Here is a 26,981-nt window from a genome sequence, read left to right as displayed (position 1 = left end):
GGGTGTTTGTATTTTGGTTCTTAGTGTTGGAAAGCAGAATAAAAGGAGACAGGATCTTGCAGAAAATGCATTTCAGGCCCCTTTCAGGTAAACCCTCCAGACCGCGAGGTGCTTTTCCCGGTCCCAGCCCAGGTCTATCCGTGCGCAAATTTAGCGCCGCCCCCATCCTAGCTCCGCGCCTCAACTCCAGACCTTGAGTACTAGAGTTGAGGAGGTACTCGCTGCAACCCCACAGTCAGCCACCAGGAGGAGACAGCGGCCGGAAGAGCCGGGAAGTCCTGTCCAATGGTGGAGGCGGCGGAAGCGGAAAAGGCGGGACTTAGGGCGCTCGTTACGTCAGCACGTGCGAACGTTTTGGCCGGTTCTCGGGTTTAGAGGGTGGCCATTTCCTTTGCGTGTCGTCGGTGAGAGGAACTCGGCTACGTTGTGGAGTTCGGCTCTCATGGCGGAAATAACTCAAGAACGTGTAGAGGATCGACTTCCCGAATTACAGCAGCTGGAGCGCACTGGACTCTTCAGTTATGACGAGATTAGGTGAGAGAGCGGAGGAAAGAGAAAGAGCTGGGGCGGGCAGAGGGGAGGCAGTGGCGTTTGTGTGGCGGGGGCGGATATAGGCGGCAGGTGGGTTGTTTTTTGTTTTTCCTAATATGGCGGAAGGCCGTTTACGGATTTTAATGTTAGCTGGAATTAATTTTTCATTCATTGCCAAGGGTTCCGTCCTTTTACCCCGCAAACAGTAGTTTCTTCACGGAGCCGAGTTTTGAGTCTATAAAGGTGATAAAACCAGGACCCCTACCGGTCAACAGCTAGCAGCAGCCCTGGCACAGTAGCGGGGGGCGGAGGGAGAGGCAAGCAAGGGAAACATTTTTTTCACGGTACAGTGTGCTGTAAGTTGATTGTAGCCGAGTGTACTGCTTAAAGATGCCAACAGAGTGCTGTGGGCCCCTAGGGGTATGTGTGCATGCTCCGTCGCGTCTCACTTTGCGACCGACCCCATGAACTGGAGAAGGCAATGGCTCCCCACTCCAGTACTCTTTGCCTGGAGAGTTCCGGGGACGGCGGAGCCTGGTGGGCTGCCGTCTATGGGGTCGCACCGAGTCGGACACGACTGAGGCGACTTAGCAGCAGCAGCAGAACTGACTGTAGTCCGCTAGGTTCCTCAGTCCATAGAGTTTTACAGGCAAGAGTACTGGAGTGGGTCGCCATTTCCTACTTCAAGGGATATTCCCGACCCAGGGATTGAACCCGCTCTCTTGGCGTCTCTTTACCACTGGACCGTGGGAGCCCACGAGTGATAATTTTTTCTAAGACTTGACTTTGGGGATCATTTAATGCAGTTTCGTGTTTTACCCTAGGACTTAGCGAACCACGACCAGCATATTTTTGGACGGCGGAGCCTGGTGGGCTGCCGTCTATAGGGTCGCAAAGAGTCGGACACGACTGAAGCGACTTAGCAGCAGCAGCAGTTTGTTAAAATTCAGTTTAATAGTTTTTAATAGCTTTCTGTGACTTTTTTCATTTTACAGTGACTGCAAATGTAGTACTGCGACTTTAACATTTGTTAATGATACACAACATAGTGTTAATTCTTTAATAACTGTTCAGTAATGTTGTTGTACCGTTAAATAGAGGCGATTTTTGGTCTTGCACATCTTGCCTTAAGTTCTAATATACCCATGTTCATTTCTTAGTTAAATACAGCGAGTCTTCCTCCATAAGCCCTTTGTAGTAATATTAGTAGAGACAGTCCAGGTGTTTTTTTAATCTGCTTATTGAGAATTCAGAAATAAGAGGATTTTAGGAAAGAAATTTGTTTATTATTTAAACTGAAATGACCTGAATTTGGAGGGAAAGAAATCTTTGCTGATGATCCAGGCAGTCAATTGAGGTGATTTTCATGCAAGTCTTAAAGTACATCTTCATGCTCTTGAGACCACATAAGTCCTGAAACTAATAAATATTGTAAATCAACTATGCCTTAATAATAATAATAAAGAATACAGAAGTGATTGTATAAGAGAATACTTGCTTAATGAAGCATAATTATTTGGGAATTATATGTTTTGGCAAATATATGTTTTAAATATATTGAAAATTGACTTTTAAAATTCCAAAATCTTTTATTTAATTTCTGCGTATGTCAAGTGTTACATTTTAAGTGGCTCTCTCCTCAGGGCAATCATTAGGAAGGCTTCAGAACTAGAATACAGAATACAGCGAAGAAGTCTTTCAAAGGACAGCTTTATCAGATATGTTCAGGTGAGTAATTTTATTACTTCTGAATCCCCTCACAAATTTAAAATCAGTTATAGAATAGTTAGCTTGATGTCAGTTTCCTTTGAACTTCTGGAACTGATGGTGAGTAGAAAGGCAGTTTTTGAGCAGGAATAGAGGTGATTTGGGAATAGTGTTGCTCTGCTAAGGCTTTGGTCCTTGGAAAATAACTTTTTTTTTAATTCTGTAGGGTTAGTACATCAGAGACTCAAAAAAAACAGTGTGTCAGGATTTTAGCAAGAGATTTGATTGATTATGTCTTGTGGGGAAAAATAAAGGAGTGTGAGTTTGATGCTAGCAGGTGGTTATAAAGTTAATATTAGGTGCTCGTAGTCTGTTGATTTAGAAAGAGGTTAGGTTTGCTACAAAATTCTTCAGTCCTGTGAATGAATGGAAGAATTGAGTGAAGATAAAATATATATGCTAGATCAGTTTTCAGTTTGGCGAGGATAATCTGTTGGAGGACAAATTCAGGATTCAGAAAGAACCCAATAACAAGATGTTGTAAGTATTACACTTTAAGACTAATAAACATTATCAGAATAAAGGGTCTAAAGCTTAGATTAAAAAAAACCCTAGTGAATGAATGATAAACATGACTAAGAATGATACCTGGCTAACAATCTTGTATTTGAAAGGTGCTAAGGCTTAATAGAATAGCAAGGAGAGATAAGAAAGCCTTCCTAAGTGATCAGTGCAAAGAGGTTGAGGAAAACAATAGAATGGAAAAAACGAGAGATCTCTTCAAGAAAAACAGAGATACCAAGGGAACATTTCACACAAAGATGGGCATGATAAAGGACAGAAATGGTATGGACCTCACAGAAGCAGAAGATATTAAGAAGAGGTGGCAAGAATACACAGAAGAACTATACAAAAAAAGATTTTCATGACCCAGATGACCACAATGGTGTGATCACTTACCTAGAACGAGACATCCTATAGTGTGAAGTCAAGTGGGCCTTAGGAAGCATCACTACAAACAAAGCTAGTGGAGGTGATGGAATTCCAGCTGAGCTATTTCAAATCCTAAAAGATGGTGCTGTTAAAGGTTTGCACTCAATATGCCAGCAAATTTGGAAAACTCAGCAGTGGCCACAGGACTGGAAAAGGTCAGTTTTCATTTTCATCCCAAAGAAAGGCAATGCCAAAGAATGTTCAAACTAATGCACAGTTGCACTCATCTCACATGCTAGCAAAGTAATGCTCAAAATCCTTCAAGCTAGGCTTCAGCGGTACATGAACCAAGAACTTACAGATGTTCAGTCTGGATTTAGAAAAGGCAGAGGAACCAGAGATCAAATTGCCAACATCTGCTGGAACATCGAAAAAGCAAGGGAATTTCAGAAAAACATCTACCTCTGCTTCATTGACTATGCTACAGCCTTTGTGTGGATCACAACATATTGGAAAATTCTGAAAGAGATGGGAATACCAGACCACCTTACCTGCCTTACCTGCCTCTTGAGAAGCCTGTATGCAGGTCAAGAAGCAACAGTTAAAACTGGACATGGAACAATGGACTGGTTCCAGATTGGGAAAGGAGTACATCAAGGTTGTGTAGTATCATCCTGCTTATTTAACTTATATGCAGAGTACATCATGCGAAATGCTGGGCTGGATTCGACAGAAATTCAACAGAAATTAAATCCCTTCCTGTTGAATAGCTAAATGTGCTGGGAAAACTTTAAATCTTCTAAAAATAACGAATGACTTCAGGTTGGGAAGAGTTTATTTCTGTTTTTTAAAATTTTGTTTTTATTATTTCTTTTAAACACCCAAGAACATTTTGTATTGTGGTATAGCTGATTAACAGTGTTGTGATAATTTCAGGTGAAAAGGGAAGGGACTCAGCCATACATATACATGTATATGTGTATTCATTCTCCCCCAGGCAGGCACGTAACATTGAGCAGAGTTCCATGTGCTGTACAATAGGTTTTTGTTGGTTATCCATTTTAAATGTAGCAGTGTGTACATGACCTTCCCAAAGTTCTTAACTGTTCCTTCCCTCTGGCATCCATGAGTCTGTGTTCTGAGTCTCTTTGTGTTTGGTGAGTACGTTCATGTGTGTGTTTTTTTTTTTTTTTTCAGATTCCACATATAAGGGATGTATGATATTTCTCTTTCTCGGGAAAGGTTTCTTATTTAAATTGAAGTGTAGTTGATTTACTATGCTGTGTTCATTTCTGGTGGATAGCAAAGTGATTCAGCTATTCGTGCATATATGTGTGTGTATATATACACATATCTTTTTCGTATTCTTTTCCATTGTGGGTTATCACATGATATTGATTATAGTTCCCTGTGCTATATATAGTAGGACCTTGTTGCTTATGTATTTTATATATAGTAGTGTGTATATGTTAATCCCAGATTTCTAATTTATCCCTCCCCCATTCCATTTCCCCTTTGGTAAACTAAGTTTGTTTTTTAAGTCTCTGAGTCTGTTTTGTTAATGACTTCATTTGTGTCATATTTTAGAGTCCACATATAAGTGATATCATACGGTATTTGTCTTTCTGACTTATTTTACTTAGTATAATAGTCTCTAGGTCTGTCCATGTTGCTGCAAATGGCCTTATTTAATTCTTTTTTTATGAGTGAGTTGTGAGCGCAAACCATGAAAGAGAAGATCAATTTGATTATGTTAAAGGTAAAAATTTCTGTGCAAAAAGGACAAGATAAATAATGTAAAAAGACAAGCCACAAAATGAGATAAAAATATTTGCAGGACATATAGTGAGAATCTAGAATAAGAAAAGAACTAAAAATCAAGAAGAAATGACAAGTGGAAAGAAAACGAAAACGGGGGAGCTAGGAACGTGCAGTTCACAAAGGAGAAACATCAGTCATTGGTAAACTTATGAAAAGATGTTCGCCTTTTTAGTAATCAGGTAAATATCGGTTAAAACCAGGATGCACTACTGTTTTATAGCATCATATTTACAGACATCTTAAAGACTGATCGGAGAAGGCAATGGCATCCCACTCCAGTACTCTTGCCTGGAAAATCCCATGGACAGAGGAGCCTGGTAGGCTGCAGTCCATGGGGTCGCTAAGAGTCGGACACGACTGAGCGACTTCACTTTCACTTTTCCCTTTCAATCACTGGAGAAGGAAATGGCAACCCACTCCAGTATTCTTGCCTGGAGAATCCCAGGGATGGCGGAGCCTGGTGGGCTGCCGTCTATGGGGTCGCACAGAGTCGGACACGACTGAAGCGACTTAGCAGTAGCAGTAGCAGTAAAGACTGATATTATTAGTATACAGTTTGTCCCACCACTTTGAAGAGCAATTTGGCACTATCTCATGAAGTTGGAGATGCATGTATTCTGTGACCCAGTGGTTTCATTTGTTCATACAGTGTATATTGAGGGCCTGTTATGTACATGGCACTATCCAGTCCAGTGGGGATACAAAATAAATTAAGCAGACAGAAATCATTGCCTTTAGGAGCTTACATGTTAGTAGTAAAGTTCCTGGATGTATCTACAAGAAGATCTGTTCAAGAATATTAATTTCAACTTTTTGTAATAGAAAAATTGGAAACAAATACTGTCACAGGAGAAAGGATAGGTAAATTACACATTCCTATAATGAAATATTATACAGCAATTAAAATGAATAGACTTGAATTCCATGTGACGACAAGGATATATCTAAAGTCATAATGTTGAATAAAATAATGGAGTGATGGGTTCAGTATGATACCATTTGTATAAAGTTTAAAAGCATTCAAGACAGTATTACAATAAAGTTTGAAGTCATGCTTGTGAATGATAAACAACTGAGTCAAGATAGTCATTTCCTCTAGGGAAGAAGAGTGGAATCAGACATGGTTCATACGGGGCTTTGCCTTTATTCGAAATGTTTTATTTCTAAAAATATCTTGAAGCAAATACACAGTAAAATGTAGGCTTTGATGTAACTGTGTAGTAGCTGCATGGGTGTTCTGTATGTTTGAAATATTTTGTTAGTTTTAAAATGAAGCATGAGATCTTGTAAGGTTCTGTGCTTTCTCTTTCTAGTATTTTTTTTTTCACTCCCTCTGGTAGTTTTCAAGCTTAGAGAGGAATTATACAGTAGTGGTTTTTGGAGAGTCTTAGACATTCTCAGTGGTCCTTTAGAGGTGAGGGTAGGGAGAGCCAATTAGGGACCCTGTTTCAACTAGTAGAACCCTGTTTATCTGCTGTATTTGCTTGTACGTTGGCTAAAATAATTGGTTAATTTACTGCAAGTTGGCACACACTGTTGTAGACTAGGTTGGATTGATAATAGTGAATCATAAGTCTTACAGTTTTAGTAATATGCCTTATTTTATCTAAGATATTTGTATGGTAATGTATGTAATTGTGAGTTTTGCAGATGTAAGGTGCATTTTCAGGGAATGCTAGATACTTACTGTAAATTGGGTTTCTTGATAGAAAGTTATCTTCTGTTTTCTGCTCTTGATTACTATTTACTTTGTAATTTTAGCCAAGTGCATTGCCTCTAAATAAAAGGTTATAATATTTCTTTTCTTTTTTATGTATGTTTTTCTATCACAGTATGAAATTCATCTTTTGGAGCTGATCCACAAAAGAAGAACTGTAAGTAGATTTTCTGAAAGTTGGAAAAAATACGGTATTAATTAGTATGACTCTAGAACTTCGGTTTGGGAAGCAATTGGCACTGATAATTGTGTGGTGGTGTGCTCATAATGATATTTTTAACTGTTTGCTTTCTCTGTCAGTACTGTTTAAAGATCAAGTGGGAATGCTGGTTTGGATAAGTGGGATTAAGCTGAGGCTTTTTGTTTTAATGTCCTTTTTCAGCGCGTTGGATATACATTTAAGAAGGATGAGATTGAGGATCCTATAATACGTCGGATACAGAGTGTCTTCCGACGTGCATCAATTAAGTGGAAAGTAAGTGTTCAGTGTGTCCTTAACTGTAAGATATGTGAAGATATGTATTGTATGTATTATGACTTGGATTCTCAAAGTGCGGTTGTGGATTCTTATCATGGGTATCTCCATGCTTATTCTAGTGATAGTATCATTACTTGAAACCATGTATCAACCATTAAGAAAATTGATTGCATTAGAGTTATTCTTTGATGATGATACTGAAAACAGTGGATTTCATACATATTTAAGGATCATAAAATTATCTGGGATGTGTTTGGTTAAGTCTCTAAATAAAATACCCTGAAGACTTGAGGTGGAAGAAAAGGTGAGAGTTATTGTTGTTTAGTCGCTAAGTAGTGTCTGACTTTGCAACCCCACGCCAGGCTTCCCTGTCCTTCACTATCTCCCAGAGTTTGTCCATTGAGTCGATGATGCCATCGAACCATCTCATCCTGTCGCCCCCTTCTCCTCCTGCCCTCAGTCTTTGCCAGCATCAGGGTCTTTTCCAGTGAGGTAGCCTCTTCTCATCAGGTGGCCAAAGTATTGGAGTTTCAGCTTCAGCATCAGTCCTTCCAGTGAATATTCAGGGTTGATTTCATTTAGGATGGACTGGTTTGATCTTGAGAGGGGACAGCAGCTCAGTAACTTGGTTTTTCTTCAAGTTTGGTTCTGGGACCAGGATATATTATCCGGGAAGTACTCTGGATTCTTGGGAATGACAAATTTTAGTTTGCGACCCCTGATAGAGACCATTTCAGAAGTGCATTTTTAAAAAAATATTTTCTTGGCTGCAATGCATGGCATGTGGGAATCTTAGTTCCCCAGCCAGTGATTAAACCTGTGTCCCTTGCATTGCAAGCATGGAGTCTTAACCACTGGAGTGCCAGGCAGATCCCACAAAAGTACATCAAACAAATTGGATCGATGGCTAATTTTGTCCTAGAGCATGGGAGATGGGGGTGAAGGGGAGACAGTTATCATAGTTAAGAGATCTAAAGCCTGGGTGAGAGACAGCCTAATAGGCTGAGTGATGTGGTATATAACACATTGGAATTTCCGAAATCTTCCTCTGTTGCAGACAAAATTAATGAATGCGTAGGTGTATATAAAATTTCAAATTCAGACAGCTTACTACATTGCTTTTCTTGCAGGATGATGTTCGACTTTGGCTGTCTTTCATAGTCTTTTGTAGGAAGTGGGTGAGTATTGGGGAGCCCTGTCTTACTCCCTTTTTCCTTCTTTTGGTTAGCCTGCATGTTAAACCTCATAGTTGACTGCTGAACTCTTATGTTTTCTCTGAAGATGTAGGGAGGGTTAACAACCAAGAAGAGAACTCAAGAATGTGGAACTTCAGTGTAACATTTGTGTGTCTGAATGACTATATGGATGGCTTCTGTATCACTTGAAAGGAAAATGACCTTTATGTGTATTTGTTCATTAAAGTTGAGAACATTTTTTAGATAATATAAAATGTTTATGTGTAGTTGTTTAGGTAGAAGAAAGCTCTGAGTGAATCTTTGTTTATCCTAGCAATAACAGATTTCACCTCATTGGATTTTACAGGGGATTACAGTACAGTACAGATCACTTAGAGGTTCATAACAATGCCTTTGCTGTGCAGGAAGTAGAATTTTTCTTTTTTTTTATAGGCTGCCAACGTTCAACTTAGCAAGATATTTTCTTCCTTGTTGGCCTTTCATTCAAACAAGCCAGGTATGGTGATATCCTTGTTAGTTCTTTATCTACCTTTTTTTGTGGACTCAAGCCATTTTGGAATTTATTTTGCTTTATAAACCTGAAAGAATTGTTTTTAGGACCTGAGCATAGGGTCTTGGCCTCAGCAGTTTTTATTCCTGAATTAGTTGCCTCTTGGTTCATCACTGCCTGCTGTATACTAGTAGCTATCCTAGGTATTGTAGCTATCCTAGGTATTGTATCTGTGGGCAAGAAGAACTGCAGTTTTTAACTGATGGTGGAACTCTTCAGTGCTTTGAGGGGTATTCTGTTTGTAGGCACTCAAATCTGAGGATTTCAGAAACTTAAAGGGGAAAATATGAATACAGATTTTTACAAGGGTTATTCCTGGACGGCTCAGTGGTAGAGAATCCACCTGCTGAGCAGACAGTTTAGGTTTGATCCCTGGGTTGGGAAGATCCCCTGGAGAAGGAAGTGGCAGCCCACTCCAGTATTCTTGCCTGGAAAATTCCATGGGCAGAGGAGCCTGGCAGGTTACAGTCCATGGGATTACAGCGAGTTGGATGTGACTTAGTGACTAAGCAGCAGCAGTAGCGCTGGCACAGGGTAGGTACTCAAGAGGAAAACCTTCTCTTGTGAACACCAATATTTTATAGTGGAGGTGCTTCAGTGTCTGTTCTTGAGTATTAGGTTTACACTACACAAGACTCAGAATTGGGTGCATTTGGCACCAGTTAATTCAGAAGGATCCAGCAGGAAGGCAGTAGTGCTCTCAGCAGCCTGGAGGTTTGTCTCAGATGGGAGGGCATGAGAGCACATGAGTGGGCAGAGGAGAGAAGACCCCTGGAGGCATGTAGCTTCCAGGTGTTGTATATATGAACTGTGCTCAGTTTCAAGAGTCACATGCTCAAGAAAGCCCAAAGCGGTGGCTCTGTACTGTTCTCCTAGTCCAGACACAGTTACCAACCATGGGCCATTTTTACTGAAAGCAATCTTCTCTGGTAATAGGTGATTCTATGAAGTTTCTAGGAGAGAGCTAGAATGTCAACTCAAGGTTAATTTCTCATGTAGAAGGGCAAAGGTTTTTTTCTTCTAAAGGCTTCATTTACAGTAGGTACAGTAGAAAAAATTTTAAGTTATGAGTTATTTGAAAGAAATAATATTTAAATCATTTTTCCTTTAAATGAAAAATCATTTCAATACAGAGAAAAGAGATAACTGTTAGAAACTCCCTATCTCCATCCCCTTCTTGTCAAGATTAAAAAAAAATGTTGGGTATCAAAATGGGAGCATTGGTCTTTTCATACCTGACTTGATTACTTTATTGAAATGAAGTTGGATATTTTCCACGTACAGGTTTGTGGATTATGGCAGCCAAATGGGAAATGGAAGACCGCTTGTCTGCAGAAACCGCAAGACAGATATTTCTTCGGGCTCTGCGCTTTCACCCACGTTGCCCAAAACTTCATGAAGAAGTGAGTGTGTGTGCACATAAGATGAGAGTAATGGCTCAATTTGGTCCTCTGGAGAAGACATGTATGCTTCATTAAGTTAAAAAGGCTTTGACTTATGGAGGCTCGGTATAAGTAGAGGAGCTGCTGGGGAAAAGGGGCTGGAAGAGTATTTCTTGGCCAGTAGTAGGTGTTTACCTTGTTCATCTTCCAGATCTTTAGTGATAGATGGAGACTCCTACCTTCCCATTATGGTGGGAGTGATAGGGAGCTGAACCTTACCTTTCTTTAGTTGAGGCTTAAGGTTCATCTTTATACTTTTGTACATATGGATATATGCATTCCTTCATTGATTCTTCTCCTCCCATTGTCCCCTCCCCTCCATTTCTTCCTCCCCCCCCACTTCTTCCTCCCCTCCTCTCCATTTCTGCTGCTTTTGCTCTTTTTTCTGTAAAACGTGGCTTGGCCAAAAGCAAAAGAGCAAAAAACCATACCTTGTCAATGTCAGCTACTTTCATAACAAGATAAAATATAACAGTCTCCAAACTTTCTCAGGTCTGATACTTATGAGTAAGAAGTGTCATCTTACATATTTTAACTAAAACATTAACTCCAAAGATTATTAGTTTGTTATTTCCCTTTTGTGTAGTACTTTAGGATGGAGCTGATGCATGCTGAAAAATTGAGGAAGGAAAAGCAAGAGTTTGAAAAAGCCAACATGGATGTGGTAAGATCCTAATATACTGTCACTTGTTAATAAGATAGAGTGTTTTGAGTCTGCTTAGGAGTAAAAGAAAGTCTTTGGGAGCACTGTTCGTGACCTGCTGGTCTGCCTGTGGCTGGTGGGTTCCATTCCGGTGCCATAGCAGCTCCAGCACCATGTGACTGATCGCCTGGAGGCTCTCGGTTTAAGGTCTTGGGGACAAAGTGAGATAAAAAGAAAATCTTGAGAGTGTTTTTTTTTTTTTTTTTTAATTTATTTATTGTTGGCTGCACCGGGTCTTTGTTGCTTCGTGGGGGCTTTCTCGAGTTGTGAGCAGGAGCTACTCTAGTTGTTGTATGTGGGTCCTAGAGTGTGCAGGCTTTAGTAATTGTAGCATGTGGGCTCAGTAGTTGGAGCACATGGGCTTAGTTCTCCAAGGCATGTGGAATCTTGCTGGGCCAGGAATCAAACCCATGTCCTCTGCATTGGCATGCGGATTCTTAACCATTGGACCATCCAGGAAGTCTCAGAATGTATTTTTCATTCCAGCTTAGTATTTGGAAACTTTTAATGTCCTGCACTGACTTAGTTAAAATGGGCCTAGTAATAAAATGGAATTTTGTGCTTTTGAAACAACTATTTGGACTCATTGGAGTGGCCCTTGAAATCATTGCTGATGGAATGGGCAAAAACTATTCTTCATGATCTCATTCAGTGATTTGTTAATGGCTCTAAGGGGCTCAAGGAAGGTGGTGAAATGTGTGATCCCTAGCCTTCTTTCTTTTCCTATTCATGTAATTTTTTACCTGACGGAGTTTAAAGAAATAAGTTTGAGAATGTTAGAGCTGAAAAAGGAACTTCGCTATCATCTGTTAGGGTGGTTTCCAGCTCTGAACTTTCTTAACTAGCTAAAATTTTACACAGAAGGGTAAACAAAGCACCTAAAACCTGACCTATTTAGGGCTAGATGGAGAGTAGGGGCTTAAGCCGTGTGATCTTGCCATCACTGCAGGAGCCTGGGAACACAGTTGTAAGATCAAAGATCTTGTTCAGGCTGCAGTATTTGACAACTGAGGGAAACTGGCCTATAGAGAAGTGTGATTTGCCAGAGGGTGTGATTTGTGTCATGCGTGAGTGCTATCATGTGGCACAGTTAGTCTAGGATTGTTAATTTTCACCCTAGTGCTTTTTCTACTTGCCAGCACCATCTGTTCAGTTGTTTAACATCACACTCTTTAGGGGAATCTCGAGCATGCTGAAGAAATCCTTAAGGGCGAGTTGGCACGGATCATCTATAAGAATTCTATAAGTGTAATTAAAAGTAGGTATCTTTTGAAAACTTATTTATGGTGGGAAAATGAAACATTCTATTTATAATGAGGAAGACCTTTAGCCTGCTTTGAAAATTTCTTTTGGAATGTGTAAAACTCATGATTGTAGGAAATAGTGTCCTATTACTTTAAGAAAATGCAGGTTTCTCCTTGGATTATAACCATGTTTTGATAAGTTTTTGAGTACCTAAATCATGTGGGGAGTTGAAAAGAAGTAGATGATTTAGTTAAGTTCCTTTATGCCCTAAGACACTTTGAATAAAAGTTAAAAGTACTTAATGAATACTCAGATATTAACAAAGACTCTGTATAGTGGAACTATGATTTTTCTTCCCCATTTTCTCTTCCCATTTTATAAAAAAAACTAACGCTAATACTTCAAGAAAGTGCTCCTTTAGAGTCTTACTCTACTCCCCTGCTTTTAAAATTTTAGGTGCAAAATTTCATGTGTCACTGCTTTTAGTTGCACAGCTGTTCGACTTTGCCAAAGATCTGCAAAGAGAAATTTACAATGAGTAAGTAAAGTAGTGGAAAGGTGAATATGTCTATTTTGATCTTGGGGTAACAATTTAAGTTGGATATTTAGAGAAGGGGAAAGAAGATACCATACAGAATCCTTGGGGAGAAAGCTGTTTTTGGACTATTATATCACAGTACATAAACAAATGTATTTTTAAAAAATATTTATTTATTTGCTGTACCAGGCCTCAGTTGTGGCATGTGGGATCTAGTTCCCTGACCAGAGATTGAACCCAGACCTCCTGCATTTGGAGCATGGAGTCTTAACCACTGGACTGCCAGGGTAGTCCCTGAAAAATGTATTTTTGGAGAAGTTGTTTGGCTCACTTACTGGATTTCCTTGGGAAATAGTTTATCTTTGTTCAGTAAGAAATATATCCTACAGCTTATGTAAAAATCTATATTTCTGCCTTCCTGACGTGTTTTTTGTCCTTAAGATGAGAGCGAGTGAATGTTTATAGTTCAGTGCTACAGGTAATCATACATTATTGTTTTAATGTCTGGTTATATGGCTGAAGAATTATTTGCAGCCTACCTTGTGGGTCCTTCACCCTTAGGAGGATTCTTACTTTCATAGGAGATAAGATAGAACTTGGATCCGTTTGCTCTGTGGATACCTTTAGGTTTTTGGTAGAGAATTAGACTCTGAGTAGAGAAAACCCAGAGCCTGGTTATGAGAAGGTTCTCCTGGGCTCGAGAATCAGGCATCTTGTCACACATACCTGCCTTTGACTTTGACAGCTAATTTGTAAGTTAATATTTATGAATGAGACAGTCTGCAGTTAACAAGTGTGGATGCTTGTTAATGGATGGATAATTCTCATCCATTGATATTTACATAGTGAGAGTGAAGACATCTGGAGAGCCTGTTGGGAAATGACTCTTGTGATGAGGGAATTGATAAAGAAGTGTTCTTGGTACATTTTCAGAGCATTGGGACTCTCTCTGTTCTGATAGTCTGAATCAGTTACATGTCCTAGGTTGATAGCAGTATTTTTTAGCCTTAAGGCTCTGCATGCAGAAGACCCCGTCACTTGGGACTATGTGGCCCGGCAAGAATTAGTGATTAAATCACAGCCGGGAGAAGAGCTGCCTACAACCAAACAAGCCAAACTGAAGGAGGTGGGCCGCCGGGAGGAGAAGTGCTGTGCTGTGTACGAGGAGGCAGTAAAAACTCTGCCCACAGGTGAGCTTTCCCAGGCCCTGTACGCTGAGAAGCGATGGTGTTCCTGAGTGGGAACCTGGAGCTTCATTCTCAGGAGCAGAATCAGTTCTGGAACGTCTGTGAGGTAGCTTACAGTGTGCCTGGCTGGCTTTCCACTTCTTTCTCTTTTATGACCTTACCCAAGAGCTGTGGCATTTGTTCATTTATTTGGGGAAATAAGTTAGACTTCAGTTCAGTCGGTCTGTCATGTCTGACTCTTTGCGACCCAATGGACTGCAGCATGTCAGGCTTCCTGGTCCCATCACCAACTCCTGGAGCTTGCTCAAACTCATGTCCATCGAGTCGGTGATGCCATCCAACCACCTCATCCTCTGTCATCCCTATCTCCTCCCACCTTCAATCTTTCCCATTATCAGGGTCTTTTCCAGTGAGTCAGTTCTTCGCATCAGGTAGCCAAAGTATTGGAGTTTCGGCTTCAGCGTCAGTCCTTCCACTGAATATTCAGGACTGATTTCCTTTAAAATGGACTGGTTGGATCTCCTAGCTGTCCAAGGGACTCTCAAGAGTCTTCTCCAACACCACAGTTCAAAAGCATCACTTCAGTGCTCAGTTTTCTTTATAGTCTAACTCTCACATCCATACATGACTACTGGAAAAACCATAGTTTTGACTAGATGGACCTTTGTTGGCAAAGTAATGTCTCTGCTTCTTAATATCCTATCTAGGTTGGTCATAGCTTTTCTTCCAAGGAGCATGCATCTTTTAATATCATGGTTGCAGTCACCATATACAGTGATTTTGGAGCCCCAGAAAATAGTCTGTCACTGTTTTGTTTCTCCATCTTTTTCCCATGAAGTGATGGGACCAGATGCCATGATCTTAGTTTTCTGAATGTTGAGTTTTAAGCCTGCTTTTTCACTCTCTCTCACTTTCATCAAAAGGCTCTTCAGTTCTTCTTCACTTTCTGCCATAAGTGTGGTGTCATCTGCATACCTGAGGTTATTGATATTTCTCCTGGCAATCTTGATTCCAGCTTGTGCTTCATCCAGTCCAGCATTTCTCATGATGTACGCTGCATATAAGTTAAGCAGAGTGACATACAGCCTTGACGTACTCCTTTCCCAATTTGGAACCAGTCTGTTGTGCCATGTCCAGTTCTAACTGTTGCTTGACCTGCATACAGATATCTTAGGATGCAGATCAGGTGGTATGGTATTCCCATCTCTTGAAGAATTTTCTGCAGTTTGTTGTGATCCACACAGTCAAAGGCTTTGGCGTAGTCAATAAAGTAGAAATAGTGCTTTTTTGATGATCCAACAGGTGTTGGCAATTTGATCTCTGGTTTCTGTGCCGTTTCTAAATCCAACTTGAACATCTGGAAGTTCATGGTTCATGTACTGCTGAAGCCTGGCTTGGAGAATTTTGAGCATTACTTTGCTAGCATGTGAGATGAGTGCAATTGTGTGGTAGGTTGAGCATTCTTTGGCATTGCCTTTGGGATTAGGATGAAAACTGACCTTTTCCAGTCCTGTGGCCACTGCTGAGTTTTCCAAATTTGCTGGCATTATGAGTGCAGTACTTTCACAGCATCATTTTTTAGGATTTGAAATAGCTCAACTGGAATTCCATCACCTGCACTAGCTTTATTCGTAGTGATGCTTCCTAAGGCCCAGTTGACTTTGCATTCCAGGATGTCTAGTTCTAGGTGAGTGATCCCACCATCGTGGTCATCTGGGTCATGAAGATCTTTTTTGTATAGTTCTTCAGTATTCTTGCCACCTGTTCTTAATATCTTCTGCTTCTGTTAGGTCCATATCATTTCTGTCCTTTATTGAGCCCATCTTTGGATGAAATGTTCCCTTGGTATCTCTAATTTTCTTGAAGAGATCTCTAGTCTTTGCCATTCTGTTGTTTTACTCTATTTATCTGAGGTTATTGATGTTTCTCCTGGCAATCTTGAGTCCAACTTGTGCTTCAGCCAGCCAGACATTTCGCATGATACACTTAGCATGTAAGTTAAATAAGCAGGGTGACCATATACAGCCTTGACGTACTCCTGTCACGATTTGGAACCATATTGTTCCATGTCCAATTCTAACTGTTGCTTCTTGACCTGCATACAGATTTCTCAGGAGGCAGGTCAGGTGGTCTGGTATTCCCATTTCTTGAAGAATTTTCCACAGTTCATTGTGATCCACACAGTCAAAGGCTTTGGCGATCCCATGGACTATACAGTGCATGGAATTCTCCAGGCCAGAATACTGGAGTGGGTAGCTGTTCCCTTCTCCAGGGGATGTTCCCAACCCAGGGATCGAACCCAGGTCTCCCGCATTGCAGGTGGATTCTTGACCAGCTGAGCCACCAAGGAAGCCCAAGAATACTGAAGTGGGTAGCCTATCCCTTCTCCAGCAGATCTTCCTGACCCAGGAATTGAACCAGGATCTCCTGCATTGCAGGCAGATTCTTTACCAGCTGAGCTATCAGGGAAGCCCAAATTATACTCAGTAAATGATATTTTAGAAGATTGCTTAATCATCATTCCTTAATTATTTCCTGTTACAGGTTTACTTCACAATTTTGTAATATTGGGGAAAAAAAGGTAGAGGGTACCTGACGTGGATAGGCTTTTTTTTTTTTAAGGCTTTTAATGTTTATATTTCTGTCACTTCTCAGTTGTTTTGCCCTCAATTTTGAGATATTTGATAGACTGTAATCAGAATAATTTATTTTTTCCACCTCAAACTCTTGCTCAGAGGAATTTTTCCTGAGAAGATGTGAGGACTGTTAGACTAAAAGAATTGGTGGTGGTCTGATTAACATAAGCTTTGACTTTTTCAGCGGCTATGTGGAAGTGTTACATGAACTTCTGCATGGAGAGGTTTACTAAGAAGACAAGCAGTCGCCTCCTCAGAAAGAAGGTATTGACTTTTAAGTGGTAAAGTGGCTGACTAGACAGTGTCTTCTTTTTTTCATACACACACACACACACACGTATTTTTTTTTTTTGGCGGGGTGTGAAGGGCTGCATGGCACGTGGGATCTTAGTTCCCCAATCGGGATCTTACCCATGCCTCCTGCATTGGAAGCACAGTCTTAACCACTGGACCACCAGGTAAGTTCCAGAAAGTGTTTTCTGAAAGAAGAACATGGGCACAGCTTCTTGGGGTCTGGGAGTTTCCAAGAAGTTCATGCATAAGCACTTTTTCCTGACTTGAAAGGTCTGAGTCAGCTACTTTGCTCTAGTTCTGGCCACCATGTTAGGGGGCGCTCTCTTACTGGGCTGTGCTTGGTGCAGCTGCCCGAATCCTGTAATCGTAGTGAAACCACCTCAGTCCCTTCTCTGCATTCTCAGAGGTGAAACTGCTTCTATTCCTGTCAGAGAGGCCAAAGGCCCCTGCTAGGATCTTTGTAATGAACTGAAAAGATTTTTTTGATTTCAGAGGCTGGAAAGAACCATGCTTGCATTCTGGAAGGCACATGAGCTCAAACTTTTACCAGAACTCAAGTATAAGCAGTTGGTAAGGACACATTCATGCCAGTTACATGTACTTCATTCTGATTGGTTCATGCTAGTATCGTGTGTTTTAATATATATGGTTTTATAGCTAAGCACATTTGGAAGATTGGCATGGTAGATGTAGAGAGTTTATTATTTGGTTGCCAGTATTTGGTGTGGGCTAGAAATGAAATCTGTACCAGTAGAGGGAGGAACGTTATTATTAAGTACATAGTGGAAAACACTCAGAGTCCTACTTGGGTGTATTTTGTTTGTTCATGTTTTCCTGAACCTACGCTTGGCTCAGAGTAACCGTTGGTACAATAAAGACAGATGTGTTCCAGTGTTCTAAAGTTGACATTTTAGTAAGAGGCATAATAATCCATCCTTATGTTCTGAAGTGGGTAAAGATTATATAGAGACCAGAATAATAGTGGGATGATTATTATTAATAGTAGTGTGGGAATACACGGGTCTAGACTGGGTTTTGCCACGTAATAGGCAAACCACTTAACCCTTCTGAGATTGTTGACTTGATTTTAGAGTGATAGTGGTCCTTGTTTTTGCCACCTCATAAAACTTGGGAGCATTACATGAGATTGTGAATGTTAATGTATTTAAATACTTTTGTAGGGGAAGAAAGGACAAAAATCTGTGTATTTATTGAGTACCTTTTATTTGTACAATTCTTTTTATTTATATAATGTATGCAGTTTTTACATAACTGCCATTAATGTTTTGCTATTTTGTATTCTGCTGTTTTTGCGTTAATATTTTTTCTGTACTTTTTACACGGATCTATATAAGCAACATGTTAGTAGTATATTGTGTTATACCACAATGGGGGTGCCCTTTGTCCATTATAGCATCTTAGCTGTGAAAAATCCCCTATCTGGATGAGTTCAGATGCCATGTTTGAGCTGTTGTTGAATACTGGCAAGACAGTCCCACCCTGTATGTTCAGCTGGATGCGTCTTGGAGTACCTTGGTAGTTTAAGTTCCATCATTGATTTCTTTTGCCAGTCATAACTCTGACCATTTCATTTTTATTTTTATATATTTATTTATTTTTAAGTTTTGGTGACACTGTGTTTCATGTGGGATCTTACTTGCCCAACCAGGGATTGACCCTGCATACCCTGCATTGGGGGCATGGAGTCTTAACCACTGGACCACCAGGGCAGGCCTGCTCTGGCCATTTCAGACATCTTCTCCTCTTTACATTTCTGGCAGTAACCCTTCCAGGCCTCCCTGCTTGTCACTGATTTGGTGACGTTGCCTTTCATGGGAGTCCTTCGCTGCACTACTTCGTAACTTCAAATGCTTGGCTGATTGTGTACCCATCCTTTCTCCAAATGATTCTCCACAGAATGATCTTTTAAAATTGATTATCAGGTTATTCTGTGGCTTCCCATTGTCCTTTGGATAAAGCTGCCCAGTCTCCTTAATTTGGCCCCTGAGGAATTTCCAGTGTCTCCAGTTTACATCCCAGCCCTCCAGTCATTCTGTGGTTGGATTTCCTTCTGGATCCAAAGTTTCTGTTATCTTTAGCCTCTTGCCCACGTCGGTGGGAGAGTCTTCTCTTTTCCTGGTGATCTCTGCTTTCACCTGAATAATGCCTGATCTTCCTGAAGTCTTGGCATAGATGGGGCTTCTATTTGGGGAGCCCTTTCTCATCACTGCCAAAGACAGTGCTTTGTACTCCTATAGCATATGATTCTTTTTCTGTGATCATACATATCCCATTGTCTCTGGCGCTAGACTGGACGTGCTGTGGGCGGTAGGGAACACACCTGACCTCCTCATTATTGAAGATTCAATAATAATAATAATACACAGTTTGCAGTTAACATGCTTGTTGAATGAATGGATTACATACGGCCATTTACTTACTACTACACAATTTTATAATGATTGGTTTTAGATTTTTCTGTCCCTGTTACAGTACTGTGGACACAAGCATTTTTGAACAGATAGGATTTCCTCCTGTTCAATTATTTCTTGGGTCATACTTGTTAAAGTAAAACTCCCCAAGTTTATGCATGAACACTCTCATGACTCTTCAGAGAAATTGTACCAGTTTATAGTGTGCCAGGCTCTTGTTTGATTGAATAAGTTTGTTTCTTTACCACCACACAGATACTAGTTTTATCTTTACTGATTTTTATATTCTGTTTGGTGGGTGTGGGTTTTGTTGCAGTGAACTGTGTATTAACAATTTAGCTTTCAATCTAAATTATTTAGGCCCTTTGCTTTTTGGCTCTTTCCTGTTTTTTCAATAGTCTTTGGGGATAGGAACAGGAGTGGAGGCGAAATTCCAATTAGATAATGTAGATCTCAGCAGTGACTCTTGGATGACCCTTTGTCTTCTGCAGAGCCAGTTGTTGCTGCATCGACAGTTGTTTAAGGAATCGCTGGAGGTGGCAGACGCTGGGGTGAAATTGTTCAGAAAATCAGTGGAGATGTGGCAGGTGAAGCTGGAGGCCCTGATTTCGTCAGAGAGCCAGGAGGTGGCCAAGGTTTTTGAGCAAGCCGCTGAGTACCTGAAACCCCAGGTCTGTGAGTTGGGTCTTTTGCATTTCATTCTATTTGGGAAACCTTTTAAGACTGCAGCCAAAGTGCATTTGGAGTAGACTTGTCAGAGGAGAGCTAGCCTCAGAATGCATTCATGGTGATGGTTGAAGGATCACGGGTGGAAGAATAACTTCCATTTACTAGCATGTTTCTACGTCTTTATTTGAAAATAGACTGAATTATGTAAGCTTTTCTACTTCTATTTGTATATCTGATAAGTGAAAAATATTAATAGAATATTATTTTCACGTGCTTCCAAAGCTGAACTTAAGTCTCATTTTAAACACATATATTTCTAAACTCTAAAGTTTATTTTAAAATTGAAAAAAAAATTAAGTTTAAGAGAATAAGCTTTAAAGCTTTGTGGTGAATCTTTTATACCAGTAGGAAAAAAACATTCTAGGAGTTAAAGTGGGGAGAAATCATAATTGTTTTGTTGCTTATCTGTGTGAGCTGCTGGTACATGAGTGAAGCCCAGGCATGTGTTGTGATACATGTGTTGTGATCCTGCACAGCAGACTCCAGATTGTATATAGTGACCTGGGTAGCTTGGATGTAATTGTGGGCTGTTAAGTGCTTAACTAATAGATCATTGATAATAATAACTTTAGGCAGTAGTCCCCAGGAGAGGGGAAGTAGAATTAACAGAATAGTGTTACTTTGGGTGACTGAGTCCAAAGGCTCTCTGTTTTGGCGTACCATTCCTGCCAGGCACCAAGAGTTCTGTGAGGACAGACTGGGAATGACTCTGTATTTCACATACTATTTCAGGGGGAACATGTCTTTATAGTGACTAGTTTTCAGAGCATGGCACTAAGCTGTCATTTTCTAACTGTTTTGTTGTGAGCAGATTTGTCTTCCAGTGTGGCTTACTTGGGCACAGTGGAGTGAAAATTATGGAAACCAAGAAGGTGCTGAAATGATGTATAAGGTACAGGCCCCCTGTCTCATGTGTGGGTAATGAGCAAATAATTCTAGTTGGCTAGCTTTCAAAGGGTTTTTTCCTAAAGCATTGTTCATTCAGTGCACTGGGATGGTTTTGGGAAATTTGTCTTGATACCTAGATGTCTCCTTATGTAGCTTCTTTCTTTTTTCTTTTAAATTTTAGAGAGCTGTGTTTGGTCTCCCAGGAGCTACCTCAGTCCCTATGAAGGAAATGTACCTGGCTTGGGCTTATCGAAGTGGTGGTTACCAAAAGGCCAGAGATGTGTTTAAAAGGTACTTACAGACATGCGCAGCTGTTACTTGTCTCTCCACCCCAATACTCAGCCCCTTGTACCCAGATTATATGTGAGGAATAAATCCAAGAGCCTTTTGGTTCATGCCCACTGTGAAAAATTTTTTTAAAAAGAAAAAAGGAGGTAAGTAGCAAATAATTCATTATAATCCCATCATCAAGAGAAAAAGCATCTTTAATAATCTTTTTAAAATTTGTCTTTCACCCCAATAAAAATTAAAGGGACTTCTCTGGTAGTCCCTTGCAGTGCAGGGAATACGAGTTTGATCCCTGGTTGAGGAAAAACATGCAGAGCAGCTAAGCCTGCCCACCGCAACTACTGAGCCCTTGTGCCACAACTAGAGTCCATGTGCCACAATGAAAGATCCCACATGACGCAACTAAGACCTGGTGCAGCCAAATAAATATTAAAAAAAAATTCTTCTTTTAAATTTATTTTTCACATACCTGAGATTATACTATAATCACATGCGGTGTACCACTTTTATTGATGAACCTTAGACTGGCCTTTTTCCTATCAGTAACAATTCTTTAACATTTATTAAAAATAACTTATGGATATGGCATAATTTATTTGGCCACAGTAACTGGTTTGATGAACCCTACTGCACAAATATTCTTTGTCCATGTTGGAAATTATTTTCTCAGAATATATTCTTACAAATGGGCTTATTGGTTTCCCTCAAAAAGACCTTGAGATGAAGGAGAGGGAGCTTTAAATCCTAAAAGTGAGAAAGAAGAGAACAGAAAGAAAACTCGGTAGGTGTTTGGTGGTGGTGAAGAGTTCAGGCATTGGAGACTGGAAATGGTGAGTGACTGGTGGTCAGGTCCAGTCCCCACGCTGAATCACAGCCAGAACTTATCACGTGTGGCTGGCGCCCTGGCACAGTATTTATATTCACGGTTTGTAAGAGGCTTTCTGTCTCTGTGGAAGTTAACAGTTCCCCCCTTCCTCTTTAGTTTACAGGAAAACCGTCCACTTTCAGTTGATTTTTTCAGGAAGATGATCCAGTTTGAGAAGGAGCAAGTAAGTGTCCTGTCTGTGCATTTCCCGTTGGGAAAATGGATTAGCACGTACTCATCTATGGCAGCATTTTGTTGTTTAAGAAGCTCTCATCATAATACAGTATAATTTCTGGTCCCTTTTTCCAGCCCCTTTTCCATAGATGTGATTTTAGGAATGGCAGTCAAGCAAAGAAGAAAAGAAACCTGTCTGGAAACTAGCCAACTCAGACATCAGCTCGTTATAGGAAGCCACCCCCTGCCTCCACAGTGCCCTGGTTGTCTCTCGTTCTGGGCTGTGAGGTAGAGAGAAGGCACTCATAATTGTGTCTGGTGTTTTTAACTGAACTTGTGAATGAGGAAAAACACAGGAAAATGTCAGTTAAAAAATATATATATATATATAAGTCCAAATGTATCTAATCCCATCACCAGTAACACAACCAACCATATTTATTTTTATTTTTGTTGTTTTTTTAATCCTTTATTTACCTATGCAGCTTTGTACTGTTTTATTTCTGATATGATACATACAGTTTTTCTTTTTTTCCTTAACATTATTTTGTAAACATATTCCTGTGTTTTCATATGGTATCATTTTGAATGGTTGTCTTTCTAAACCTGTAAGTTTTCTTAACCATCCCATTATGTAAAGGATGTTTGCAGATTTTTGGTATTGAAAACAATGCTGCAAGCATGTTATTGGTATAGATTTTTTTTCCCCCATTTGAATTATTTTCTTGAGATAAATTTCTAGGATTGGAGAATACTGGCTTTTTTTATGGTTCTTTACATACTGCCAGATAGTTTTCTGAAAGTTATGGTGATAATTGCTGCATATATACATACATCATTATACCTGTTTTCTCCATATCTTCTCCATGTGTTCAATTTTGTTTTCTCTTCTTTGTTATTTTGATTTGTGTTTATTATTTTTCTTTGAATTTTGAAAAATTGATAATGAGGTTGAACTCTTTTCAACATTTTGACCCCTGTGTGGGTAAGTGATTTGTTTTTGTAGTATAGGAGATAATCTAGCATAATAATTCATAGCCTGACTTTGGGTTAATAACCCAGCGGTCATGTACCTTGGTCAAGTCACTTAATTTTAACCTTTGACATACTCACCTGTAAAGGAGGTTGTAATACCTGTTTCAGGGGGATATACAAGGCCAGATGGAAGACTTAGATGGAAAGGACTTTGCATAGTTACACATCTACTATGAGCCCTTCCTGAAGTGTGATTCTGTTTTTCATACCAGTGTAAGACACGAACTAAACTGGCTTTCTGTAAGATAGTACAGTCTCAGCAAAGAGAAATTGGAGTGAGGACATAGTTATTTGACTACGTAAAAAGATTTTTGAACTGAAGATGTTTATCTGCTTTGAAAATGAAATGAAGAGAAAATATTTAAAGTAGAGGTGAAGAATTAACATTTGTTGGTTGTAAGGTAGTACTGGCAGCGAGTTCCCTGGTCTAGTGGTTGGGACTCGGGGCTTTTAACGCTGTGGCTCAGGTTCAATCCTTGGTCAGAAGGTAGTGGCTACTCTGCTTAATTCATCAGTGTTTTAATTGAATCCTTATAATTGCTCTAAGAGATACTGTTATCCTCATTTTATGGGTGAGGAAACTTGAAGGTCAGAGGGTTCAAAAAACTTGCTAAAGTTCATGTAACTAGTATTTATATACTGTGCCTTGATATAAACAATTTTTTAAGGTGAGTATGGCTAGTATGTGCTAGAGCCCATAAATTCAAGGAAGAAATCCCTCACCATAGGGAATAGAACCTTCCCCATTTATTTATTAAGTCCTGCAGGGTTTCATATGTATTTTCCTGTGGAGCTGCCCTTGTTCCCTCAAATGAGAAGTGATTAGGCTTTTTGCAAGCCACCAGAGCAAAGTGCTTTTGTCACTGTTTGACATTTACTTCACTCTGCCACATAGTGCATTTTACTTTTCTCTGGATAAGTTCAGAGTCAGACTGTGTTCATTTAAACCCATCTTCCCTCCCCTTCAAATACCTGATAGACAGTAGTAACAATATGTGTGGAATGAATTTGTGACATTACAAATTAGACTTTTGAGGCAAGATTGTCTCATTATTTTTAGGAATCCTGTAAGATGGAGAACTTAAGAGAGTATTACGAGAGGGCTTTGAGAGAATTTGGAACTGTAGATTCTGGTAAGTAAACTTCAGTTATTGACACACAAGCCTGTTTGCATGTGTGGTCTGTAACCTATCATTATGCTTAGATTCATATTTATTAACTATTTTTGGGTCATGGCCCTCCTTGAGAATAAAACTTAGCATCCTTCCTCTGCCTCCTCCCTTACTTTGTATGTAAATAGTTGCAGACGTAATTTTACTGCTAATTTCAAGTTTACAAGTCCAGAACGAAGCCCGTGGGTCTTCTCTTAAGAACTCGGGATTAGAGGGAGATTTGCTTGGTTTGGTTCTTTTTAAAAAATCTGATATTTGTAAGGAAAAGATTAAGATAGGTCAGAACAAAATGGAGTGGGTATTATGTCAGAGGAGTGGTGATACTAATTGACAAAGGTTGTCATGGGCTCTTGCCACATTGCCTTAACTTAAAGGACTTATAAAATATACTTCTGGGTATAAGTATGTCATGTGAAGTCTGTTGACTTAGGAACTCAAAAAATTACACTCAGATGTTAAACTCAGATTTTAAATCATACATTATGTTTTACAAGGTTTTACCGTGCCTTCTGGTGAAATGAATGAAAACAGCATTGTTACTAATGTTAAGCAAGTTTTATTAAGCATGTTGACAAGGTTCTAATAAACTCATTGAGGTCAGTTTCACGTTGAAAGAGACTCAGCAAAATCCTCCCTCTAAAATATTTAGCATTTTTGAGTTTACCAGATACATAGACTGTCATGATTAAAGTGAAGTTTTCTACTTAAAAACAAAAGGTTTTGATATATCATACCAAAGAAGCTGAAAGTGAAAGTTGCTCAGTTGTGTCCTACTCTTTTTGACCCCATGGAATAGTCTGTGGGATTCTCCAGGCCAGGATGCTGGAGTGGGTAGGTGTTCCCTTCTAAAGAAAGAAGGAAGAGAGGTATTATTTTACCTAGAAGCACTCCCTTCTAAAGTAAGAAGCTGAGAGAGGTATTATTTCATTTCACATAGTTTTCTACGAAAATAACTGCACAAAGTTGTTTCTTAGAAATCTTGTATTGAATTGATATTAAATAATTAAGTTGACCTAACAAAGCCTTGTCAGTTATCTCATTGTATGTTTGGATTCCCTTTAAAGATCTCTGGATGGATTACATCAAAGAAGAATTGAACCACCCGCTTGGTAGACCTGAGAACTGCGGACAGCTCTATTGGCGAGCCATGAAAATGTTGCAGGGAGAGGCGGTAGAGCAGTTTATGGCTAAACATGCTTTGCATCAAGTTGGCCGTTCGTGAAATGAGGAAGAGCACAGTCACCTTTGTGAAATAGTGCTATAAGCCCTCAGGGCAGATTTGTTTTATTGTAGTTATCTGCAGTTTGCCGAGATGGTGTCTCATTTTGAGGCCTGCTTTAATTTTGTTGATGTGTTAATCTTGAATTCCAGGAAAGAGAGCTGCTGTTTAATGGCCAGAAGCCAGTTGTTGAGGCCAGACCTATGTAGGTCCTAAATGTTTTTCAGAATACATGGAAACGACGTAACTGATCTTGTCTTACTACACCTGGTCACTCTTGAGTAGCTCTAATCTAGACCTCAGGTTCAGTTAAAATGGAGATGAAAATACAGTTCTGTTTATTTTCTCCTTATAAAAGTATATGTGGTATGCATTTACTGTAAAAATATGGAGGGAGTAGAGTAATGTGGAGATGAAAATAAATGCATCTTGTAATCTTGTCATCTGGACTTAAACACACTGGTATGATCTCCTTTGTTAGAATTGGATTTATACTGTTAGATCATTTATTCCTTCATTCATTGTGTCCCTGTCATGGGCAAGAAAGAAGACAAGCTTTTGGGATGGAAGTGGGGGTTAAAGGAACAGAGCTGATGTCCTGAGTTGGTTGAAGCAGCAGAATAGGATGCTAGGTATTGGGGGAAAGTTGTCCTTGAAGAAGATTTAAGAAATTACAAAAGTGTTTTTTTGTGTCTGGGACTGATATGGAGAGAAGTTTTACGTTGGAGAGGCCCAGTAATAAGGAAGGGCAGGGGTAGGGTGTAGCTTAGAAAGAGAAGGGCTTCAGAGGCAAGGATGGAGGGTGGCTTAGAGCAGAGATGGGCATTCTTGGAGCAGAGGTACCGGTTGTTTGAGTTGTATATCCTTCAACGTAACATGATGTCACTGGGAGAAGCATTCAGTACAGTTTTACTTACAGTGTTTCACTTAATATTATGTTGTTTTCCATGTTACTAAATAGCCTTGAAAACGTTAAATAAATCCATAGCATTCCATTGTATAGATGAGTCATGACTTATTTTGCTAATCCCTTGTGGTTGGACTGTGTGCCATTTCTAATTTTTTCTTATAAGTGCTGTTGGTGAATATTCTTAAAAATCTTGTTCACATCCCTGGTTATTTCTTTGGAAGACTGACATCTGACAGAATTACTGTATTAAAGGATATAATTATTTTAAAGAGTACTGATTATTGCCAATTT

At 39.7% G+C, this 26,981-nt stretch overlaps 1 protein-coding gene and 1 non-coding gene across 5 annotated transcripts; both read left to right on the top strand.

Annotated features, from left to right (window-relative positions):
* The first annotated feature begins 380 nt into the window (after window positions 1-380).
* Window positions 381-26,780, top strand: UTP6 (UTP6 small subunit processome component). 4 transcript variants are annotated; one of them, XM_081579713.1, is made up of 19 exons: window positions 381-534; window positions 2,175-2,259; window positions 6,825-6,866; window positions 7,092-7,184; window positions 8,318-8,365; window positions 8,816-8,879; window positions 10,218-10,336; window positions 10,962-11,039; window positions 12,255-12,336; window positions 12,780-12,861; window positions 13,867-14,051; window positions 16,869-16,948; window positions 17,471-17,548; window positions 19,902-20,081; window positions 20,951-21,031; window positions 21,209-21,318; window positions 22,298-22,364; window positions 24,450-24,522; window positions 25,626-26,780. In XM_081579713.1, the coding sequence occupies exons 1-19, from the start codon at window positions 443-445 to the stop codon at window positions 25,781-25,783; spliced, it is 1,797 nt and encodes a 598-aa protein (XP_081435839.1). In that variant the 5' UTR covers window positions 381-442; the 3' UTR covers window positions 25,784-26,780. The 4 variants fall into 4 exon arrangements, with proteins under 4 accessions (XP_081435839.1, XP_081435838.1, XP_081435841.1 ...); XM_081579712.1 differs by having other exon boundaries at window positions 13,846-14,051; XM_081579715.1 differs by lacking the exon at window positions 17,471-17,548.
* Window positions 11,118-11,240, top strand: LOC145544010 (small nucleolar RNA SNORA54). Its single transcript, XR_014081236.1, has one exon. It is a non-coding gene; the product is annotated as a small nucleolar RNA SNORA54 (small nucleolar RNA).
* Window positions 26,781-26,981: the final 201 nt, after the last annotated feature.

The sequence above is a fragment of the Giraffa tippelskirchi genome, chromosome 3 (genome assembly GCF_054371585.1).
Source record: "Giraffa tippelskirchi isolate mGirTip1 chromosome 3, T2T-mGirTip1v1.2.pri, whole genome shotgun sequence".
NCBI classification, from domain to species: Eukaryota; Metazoa; Chordata; class Mammalia; order Artiodactyla; family Giraffidae; genus Giraffa; species Giraffa tippelskirchi.
This window is presented reverse-complemented; position numbering and strand designations above follow the sequence as displayed.

Coding starts and splice junctions, on each gene's coding strand:
- UTP6 (XM_081579712.1), top strand. CDS start 443: ATGGCGGAAATAACTCAAGAACGTGTAGAGGATCGACTTCCCGAATTA. Junction 535..2,174: donor TTCAGTTATGACGAGATTAG/GTGAGAGAGCGG, acceptor CTCTCTCCTCAG/GGCAATCATTAGGAAGGCTT. Junction 14,052..16,868: donor AGTAAAAACTCTGCCCACAG/GTGAGCTTTCCC, acceptor TGACTTTTTCAG/CGGCTATGTGGAAGTGTTAC.